Source organism: Dipodomys ordii, unplaced genomic scaffold, assembly GCF_000151885.1.
Source record: "Dipodomys ordii isolate 6190 unplaced genomic scaffold, Dord_2.0 Scaffold14, whole genome shotgun sequence".
NCBI classification, from domain to species: domain Eukaryota; kingdom Metazoa; phylum Chordata; class Mammalia; order Rodentia; family Heteromyidae; genus Dipodomys; species Dipodomys ordii.
Genome location: NW_012267230.1, coordinates 15,754,333 through 15,762,981, shown reverse-complemented (window position 1 = coordinate 15,762,981; position 8,649 = coordinate 15,754,333). Strand labels below are relative to the sequence as shown.

Genomic DNA, 8,649 nt, shown 5'->3' with positions numbered 1-8,649 from the left:
AAGTCGGAGCTCGCGACCAGCCCTCAGCGTGAGGTCAGAAGTCGGGCCTGGCCCACGGGGGAGCTCACAGTGACCAAGTCAAGACCAGGGCTGAGAAGTTGGCTCAGTGGTAGAGTGCTTGCCTCACAAGCATGAGGCCCTGGGCTCGATTCCTCAGCACCACATAAGAAAAAAGCCAGAAGTAGCACTATGGCTCAAGTGGTAGAGCACTAGCCTTGAGCTGAAGAGCTGAGGGACAGCACCCAGGCCCAGAGTTCAAGCCCCACCACCAACCAAAAAGAAGCCAGTGATGGCTCTTCAGGCAGGGTAGTTCAGGTGAGACCCTGTTGGGCACACCTATAATCCTGGCTACTCAGACCACAGCCTGAGGATGCGGGTTTGAAGCCAGCTCACTGGGTGAGCAAATGCATAAAACTCAGCCAGCAAAACACTGGGAGTGGAGATAGGACAGAAGCAGTAGAGCACCAGATGTGAGCTGGAAAACTGAGCACGAGTGTAGCCTTTAGCTGGCACACAGAAAATGAGACCCTACCCAAAAACGGACTGGAGGTGGGGATTCAGCGTCTAGCAAGCACAAGGCCTTGAGTTCAAACCTAGCGCCACCAAAAAGAAATGTGGTGGGAGCTGGAGAGCACTGGGGCGGGCACTGAGTGCGGGATCGGCCGGTAGGAGCAGGCGGCGCTGGCTGTTCATCAGCCTGCTGCTGCTGTCTCTAGGTGAGTGGCCTGCGGTCAGGCCTCCTGCTTGCTGGGACGTCCCAACCAAAGAGCAGGGCGTGGTGCTCGGGACTGGATCTGTAGAGCAGTCCTCCCGATCAGTGTGCTTGGACCACCCAGGGCCAGGGGTGCACTTCCCATGTCGGGGCACCTGTGCCCAAAGCTGCATCTGGGGCATCACACAGCCCTGCTCTGAGCCCCATGCCAAGTCGTAGCCAGGAAGGTGTCTGCAGGTATTAGAGGGCAGGGGGCGAGGTGGGTGGGCATTTTCTGGGAAGTGTGTTGAGGGCTGAACCTGGGTGTGCGTGCGTGCATGCGTGTGTATGTCAAGCGCTCAACTTCCTCCCTGGCCCCATTTCAGGCTAGCTTCCTGGGCTGCCTTTAGGCTTGCACTGGGTATAGTTACATATCTGACGGTGTAGACGTCGCTGGTGAGCGTAGTCTCCTGAGCCTGAGTTGCCCGGTAGGTGGGGCCTGTTCTGGCAGATTTCCCCTTGTGTCCAGTTCCTCAGCGCTGGATAGCCATCCTCGGCCTGCCTGCTGGAGAGGTCACGGTGAGGTCCCAGGGCTCGCCCCGGCCTTGCCTTGTGGGCTTTTCTGGCTGCCCAAAGTTCCTACATGGAGCAGAGTCCTGAGAGAATGCTTAGCCGGGTCCATGCTCTTGCTCTGGAAAGATGTCGGCTTGCCTTCCCGCCCCTCAAGGTGCTGGCGGCCTCCAGGGCGTGGCCCGGGGAAAGGGGGGGAGCAGCGGGCTCCAAAAGCATGTGCTTTCTCCCCTGCCTCCAGGTAAATTTGAGCCACCACTGTTTCACCCAAATGTGTACCCCTCCGGTACAGTGTGCCTGTCCATCCTGGAGGAAGACAAGGACTGGAGGCCCGCCATCACAATCAAGCAGATCTTATTAGGAATACAGGAACTTCTAAATGAACCAAATATCCAAGACCCAGCTCAAGCAGAAGCCTACACAATTTACTGGTTAGTAGTGCCTGCTGCTGGCCGCACGCCCCCCGAAGTGCAGCCTGGGCCACCTGCGGGGGTGCAGCGCTGGGGCAGTGCGGGACGGGGTGCGGAAGGCTGGGGTGGAGCAGCATGTGACCAGTCTGGTGGCCAGAGTGGGAGGGGCTTGCACAGAGGCACACAGCCCACTTGGCACGGCGCCAAACAGGGTTTGAGGCCCACACCGTGCTGTCGTGGGGCTCCTGCACCCTGCCCCGCCCCTGTGGACCCTGTGGACCCTGTGGGTCTGGTCTGGATGAGAGGGACCGCCACACGCCATGCTTCTGCTGCCTTGGTCCCTCCCCATTGCTCCCTGTGGCCGACACTACCCCCTCCCGTGTGGCTTCCCACGGGAGGAGAGGGTGGCGCTCGGGACTGGAGCAGCTCCGGGAGGTGCGCACCTCGGCCGGCTTGGCGCCGTCTCTCCTGGCCGAGGCAGGGCAGGGCCTGCCACCTGGCTCCCTCGGGCGTCCGGCTTGGGTCTCCGGCTCTCGGCCGTGTGTCAGACCCTGAGCTGTGGAAAGGTGCATGCTGTCTGTCTGCCTGCGCCAGCAGGGGCGTGGCGAGGCCAGGCCTTGTCTCATGGCCTGCAGTCCTCCGCCGGCCCGCTGACCTCCAAAAGTGGCTGTGGCCAGCAGCTCCTGGGCCAGCGGAGCGGTGGCGGGGCACAGACCCGTGGCCCTGGGCCTTGGGCCCCGCACCCACGGTGCTGAGCAGGGCTGGCTCGAAGCTGGGTCTCCACAGCTGCCGACGCGGGCCGGGCGGGGGTGGGCGCCCGCCATGGGCAGGTCGGGGCCTCCGCACACTGGGCATTGCCTGCTGGACGCGGCTGCTCCCTTGGTGTCCAGTCCTCTGGTGAGCGTCCCACCTCACACCGCTTTTGTGCGGTGTGCTTTTCCTGCATGTCCAGGCCCACGGGTCGCGGCCCTGTGGTCGGCCTCTATGTCCTGGCACCGGTCTGCCCGGGATAGTGTGCACATCACTTGGTGCTGGGCTGCTCCAAGTCGGCACTGTCTCTAGAGTGTGTCTGTTTGGCTGCCAGCCCGTTTGATCCTCAGCCTTGGGAGTTTTGCGAACCCCAGGGCAGGGCCCAGGCCGCATGCCGTAGGTGGAGGCTGTGCGGGGGAAGAGCGTGCGCTGCAGCTGCCTGTGTGTGGCGGGGCCTGTAGTGCCTCCACCGCTCTGAGGCCTGGCTCTGGCCCCTCTGCCCCACAGTCCTCACGGCGCTCCCGGGGCGGGGCTCTTGTCCCAGGTGCACCCTTGGGCTTCTCAGGCTGAGCCTCATGGAGCCCCAGCAGTGGATCTGGACCTAGACCACCATGCCTTGCCCTGAGCAACTTGGGTTTTTGGAAATGAACCAGAATTAGTGGCTGCACGGTCTGTTCTCCGCAATTGCTAACAGAATCTCAGACTTACTGCCAGTAGCTGGTAAGACTGGAGTGTGCCTGTGGCCCCAGCTCCTTGGAGGCTTTGAGCCCAGGATGTGTCAGTGTTGATAGATGTATTTGCCCATTGGTGGGCAAGTGGCACTTATTTTCATAAGGCTTGGGCTCTGTGCCTGCTCAAGGCTAGTGCTCTACCACTTTGAGCCACAGCACCACTTCTGGTTTTCTGGCAGTTAACTAGAGATGAGAGTCTGCAGACTTTCCTGCATTTGCCTACCCAGGCTGGCTTTGAACTGCAGTCCTCAGATCTCGGCCTCCTGAGTAGCTAGGATTACAGGGGTGAGCCACCAGCGCCCCGCTCTCTTCTTGCTGTTGTTGGTTGTTGTTGTGGTTGTCCTCATCCTCATCATTGTCAGTTCTGGGGCTTGAACTCAGACTGGGCATGTCCCTGAACTGCTTTCGCTCAAGGCTAGCACTCTCCTATTTGAACCACAGCTTTACTTCTGGTCTTCGTGGTAGTTTAGTGGAGGTAAGAGGCTCACAGCTTTCCCGCCCAGGCTGGCTTCTAATCACAGTCCTCAGTCCTCAGCCTCCTGAGTAGCTGGGATTACAGGCATGAGCCACTGGCACCTGGCTCTTTTTTTTTTTTTTGTTAGTCGAGGGGCTTGAACTCTGGGCTTGGGCGCTGTCCCTCAGCTCTTCAGCTCAAGGCTAGTGCTCTACCACTTGAGCCCCAGCGCCACTTCCAGCTTTTTTCTTTTTGCTTATGTGGTGCTGAGGACTCGAACCCAGGGTCTGATACATGCAAGGCAAGCGCTCTACCACTGAGCCACCTTCCCAGCCTATTTTGTGTTTTAAAGACAAGGTATAGCCAGGGCACCAGTGGCTCACGCCTGTCATCCTAGCTACTCGTGGCTAAAATCTGAGGATCACAGTTCAAAGCCAGCCAAGGCAGGAAAGTCTGTGACACTCTTCAATTAACTACCAAAAAGCCAACTGTGGCTCAAGTAGTAGAGTGCTAGCCTGCTCTTAGTTTCAGCCTAACTGACCCCCCCCCCCAAAAAGCCTAGGTCCAGGCATCATTGCAAATAACATCCCGTCCGGTCATGAGTCCTCTTCGCTGCCCACGTGTAGGGCCACTCCGCTGAAAACTTTGGGGTGGCCACATAGCCTTCCTGCCTTCCCCCCACCCTCAGACCACCAGCTGGGTCTTGGGGAGCCCTCCAGTCTGCTCCTCGCTCACACCCCTCCTCTGTACCCGTCCCGGAGCCGTCCCCGGCGCAGGCCTCTGGGTGGCCCCGGGTCTGTCTGTCTGCTAATGCGTCTTTTCTCTCTTCTGCCAAAACAGAGTGGAGTATGAGAAAAGGGTTCGGGCACAAGCCAAGAAGTTCGCGCCCTCGTAAGCAGCGCCCACGGCACGGTAAAAGGAAGGGATTGGTTTGGCAAGAACTTGTTTACAACACTTTGCAAATCTAAGTCGCTCCGTACAGTTCCCCGCTGCCTGGGAGGGTGGGCAGGCGCCATTTTCCATTTCCGCCACTGGCATCCACTTCTCGATTTCGCTGAATTGCCCCAGTTTTTCATACAGGGTCTCTTCCTTCAGTCTTTTGTATTTTTGATTGTTATGTAAAACTTGCTTTTATTTTAATATTGATGTCAGTATTTCAACTGCTGTAAGATGATAAACTTTTATACTGGGTGAGCCCTAGGAGCGAGATGCTCGCTCTCAGAGCAGGCATGCTTCAGACGTTTCAGACCTTTGTAGCCCCGCTGGCTGTATGAAAACCACCACACCGGCCCCCCCTCCCCCTCGCCACCACCCGGGCTGTTGCTTATGAGCCTCAGATCCAAAGTCAGCCGGCGTCTCCATTCTGCACCACTTCCTTTGTGTTTATATGGCGTTTTGTCTGTGTTGCTGTTTAGAGTAAATAAACTGTTTATATAAAGGTTTTTGTTGCATTATCGTCTCTGCGCGTGGCCGCCCCCCACCCGGCCCAGCGGCTGCTGGGCGCCAGCCTCTGGCCAGGACCCGGGAGGTGAGCCCCTGCCCCGACGCACGGGACGCGTGGGCCCCGCTCCGCCCTGGCTCTTTGTAAATAGGACTGCACAGAAGTGTCTGCGCTCTGCTCCCCACCCCGGGTAGACAGCGGAGCCTGGTGAAGTCGGAGCTCGCGACCAGCCCTCAGCGTGAGGTCAGAAGTCGGGCCTGGCCCACGGGGGAGCTCACAGTGACCAAGTCAAGACCAGGGCTGAGGACCCCGCAGCCGGCGTCTGCTCTCCGTGCCCGCTGACCGCTCGTGCAGGCCCTGGGGCCTGGCTGCGTGCTTGGTGGCTGAGGTGCCCTGCTGGGGACCACCAGCCCCAGCAGGTGGCAGCAGGCACCTCCCCCGGCAGCTCACAGCGCCGCCCGAGGAGCGGTCCTGCGGTGCCCACCCGGCCTGAGCGCAGGGAGGCGGCATGGACACAGCTGGGCGCACCAGACTTGTTCCTGAGACCGTCTGAAGCCAGTCTGCCCTCACCCAGAGGACCCAGCCTGCAGCTGGTCACCTGAGACCTGAGCCCATGGACGGAGGGTTGGGGCTGGTTCCTGGGGAATTGAGCGGAGGTTGGTGGGGCGCCGGGGTCTCCGCCAGTGTCTCCATCTGCAGTCTGGGGACTTGAGGCACCCCTAGAGCTGGCAGTACCTGTGGCCCGAGGGCACAGCGCACAGCTGTGCTCACCCACACCCTGTCCACTGCTGAGCTGTGAAGGGCGCGGACTAATGCAGGGGCCTTGCTTGCGGGATTGGCTGGCGCGTGCGTTTGTAGCCTGCTCCCTGAATGTCTTATTTTGTAACGACTGACATTAGTAATAGTTACACATGTATATGGTTAATATATGAAAATTCGATATATTTTATAGTTCAAAGTATTCTAAAGCAATTGATGTTTCTAGCAAACTGTAGTGACTCGAGCTATGGAATGTTCCTTTTGTACCACAGTCCTCGGCTTAACGGAGCTGTGACTCTTGTAACCCAAGAGCGTGAACTGCGGTCATGCTGTTGGAGGGGGAGGGCAGCAGTGTCCCAGCATGAGGAATTGTGCGCAACCCATTAACCACTGTATCTAAGAATCCTCGATTAAAACATTTCCACAAACTGCAGCCTTCACGTCGTGTCCTTTCCTGCCGTCCTGCCCACCCCGGGAGTGGATCTGGGATGCTCACAGTGCTCGTGGCAGCGGCAGCAAGGAGGGTTTTGGAGACACCTGGTTTTCAGGCGAGAGTGTAGCTGTGTCCCCACCTCAGTGGCCAGCCAGGCTGCGGTGGATCTCCATCACATCGTGGCCCCTGAACCCCGCAGAAGCAGCCCCAGTTCCCAGGTGCCCGGGCCGCCTGAGGAGTCCTGCCTGTGTCTGGAGCTGCTGATGCGTTGCCATGACAACCCATGCCAGGTTGGAGGGCCCAGTACTTAACGTGGACCTGCTGGAACCCGTCTGGGTCAGCTCCAGCAGGGAGGGCCCCAGGATGCGGGGTTTGAGGACCTGCCCCCAAGCTGGGTCAGCACCCTGATGCTGAGCTGGGGCTTCTGCCCCCCCCCCCAGGGCCCCTCAGAAACCACACTCCCAGCCGGGCGCTGGTGGCTCACGCCTGTAATCCTAGCTATTCAGGAGGCTGAGATCTGAGGATCGCGGTTCAAAGCCAGCCCGGGCAGGAGAGACCATGAGACTCCTATCTCCAATAAACCACCAGAAAACCGGAAGTGGTGCTGTAGCTCAAGTGGTAGAGCACTCACCTTGAGCTGAATTGCTGAGGGACAGCGCCCAGGCCCAGAGTTCAAGCCCCACGGCCGACCAAAAAAAAAAAAAAAGAAACCACACTCCCACAGTGCAGCCAGTTTCTGAGCCGGCTTCACATGTGCCTGGTGCTGGCCACAGAAGACCCACGGAGCATCTGCCGTGGATGCAGGTGAGCGCAGAGACCAGGCCCAGGCACACACCCAGCAAAGCCACAGCTCTTCGGGACAGAGGAAGATTCCTACAGCCTGCCCCTGGGCAGGCACTGCCTACCCGGTCTCCAGCCTCTGTCCTCAGGTCACAGACCCCAGTGACCTCTGCCTACTGCAAGAGGAGTTCCTCCTGGGCCCAAGTGGACATCAGACCTCTGAGACCAGCCTCCAGGTGTTCCTTCCCTTTACAGATGAGGGGAACTGAGGCACAGGGCAGTGGAAAGAGATGGGCAGGGGTGAATGGAGCCAGGACTCTGATCAAGGACGGCCTGACTCAGTCTCAACACCATTGGATGGGGGAATGGCGGGATGGGGGAGTGGCGGGATGGGGGGCCCGTTGTTCGGCAAGCTCCCCGAGCCCCCAGGGAACAGATCTCAGGAGAATGGAGGTGCAGGTCAGTGGGCCCAAAGTCCTTTCGTACGTCGGGGCCTCAGTTTCCCCACCTGTAAAGAGCACTGAGAGTCACCCAGCCCCAGCCGACTGATGGGCAGGGCTCCTGCAGGGGGGTGGGCAGCCCTCCCCGGGCAGCCTGGCAGCTGCCCACCCCAACTTCCTGTTTACAGCAGCTGCGGATCATCTCTTCACCCCAAAGCCATTATGATCACCATGGCAACCAGACTGTGTTTGTTCCAACAGGTTGGCAGAACCTGACGCAAGTCGGTAACAGGGGTGGGGTAGGAGGGAAGCATCAGGTCCAGATCCTAGAAGGGGGGGGGTCTGCTGCCCAGACCCAACACCCATCCCCTGCAAAGGGGGGTGCCCAAAGCCCAGGCCCCCTGGCGGGTCATCGGACATCGGACATCGCTGTCCCCGCAGTGGCTCCATCTCCAGAGTCCTCCCACGCACAGCCACGGTCGCCTGGCCAGCCTGGGCAGGATGGAGGGGGCTTGGGGTTAACACACTGCCACTCTGCCTCCTCCACCCGGCCATCCTCGCTGTCTCCTGTCCCGGCAGACAGAGGTCAGGCTGGCGGGCCGGAGCTGGGGTCCACAGGTCTAGACAGGAGCCACGTCCACCCCCACTGTATCTCCGCCAGGGTCGTGTCCAGGTTGAGTGGGGGCTCATGGGACCCCACGGCCCTGGGCCCAGCTGCCCACGCTCTCAGGAGGCCTCTGGGGGCCCGCTTCACCTCACCAGGCTCCCCAGAACGGGCATGTGCCTTCCCTCAGCTCCGGGGTCCCAGGACTCCCCACGCCACGGGGGGCAGGCCCCAGGTCAACGCCCCACCTCTAAGTGGGCCTCCCAAAGCCATGGAGTGTCCGGTGGTGGTGTCCGGCCTGGGCTGGTCCGGGCTGCAGCCCTGGGGCAGGTGCGGAGCCCGCAGCAGGTGGGCACTTGGAGCCAGACCCCGCCCCCGCCCCCTTGGTTCAAGCCCTGGGTGACCCTGATGCATGGTGACTGGCCCGGCCCTGCCTGACCCGGCCTGACCCCGCCTGACCCGGCCTGACCCCGCCTCCCTCCTCTGGGAAGAGGGGTCCGGGTTGTTGCCAAAGCAGCCTGAGCCCAGGGACACAGTGAAGCCTGGGCCTCAGGACAGGGAGCCGTCCCTCCCCCAGACCCCCTCC

At 60.4% G+C, this 8,649-nt stretch overlaps 2 protein-coding genes across 3 annotated transcripts in view; both read left to right on the top strand.

Moving 5' to 3' along the window:
• Ube2i (ubiquitin-conjugating enzyme E2I) overlaps window positions 1-5,048 on the top strand; it is a 26,774-nt gene extending 21,726 nt beyond the window's left edge. For both annotated transcript variants that reach the window (XM_013011318.1, XM_013011319.1), the window contains 2 exons: window positions 1,503-1,692; window positions 4,438-5,048. In XM_013011318.1, coding sequence (XP_012866772.1) covers window positions 1,503-1,692; window positions 4,438-4,501 — 254 coding nt within the window. In that variant the 3' untranslated portion in view covers window positions 4,502-5,048. The remainder of the gene's footprint in view (window positions 1-1,502; window positions 1,693-4,437) is intronic.
• A 1,910-nt stretch (window positions 5,049-6,958) lies between these two features.
• LOC105981922 (collagen alpha-1(I) chain-like) overlaps window positions 6,959-8,649 on the top strand; it is a 5,194-nt gene continuing 3,503 nt past the window's right edge. The window contains exons 1-2 of the mRNA XM_013011271.1: window positions 6,959-7,529; window positions 7,648-8,393. Coding sequence (XP_012866725.1) covers window positions 7,038-7,529; window positions 7,648-8,393 — 1,238 coding nt within the window. The 5' untranslated portion in view covers window positions 6,959-7,037. The remainder of the gene's footprint in view (window positions 7,530-7,647; window positions 8,394-8,649) is intronic.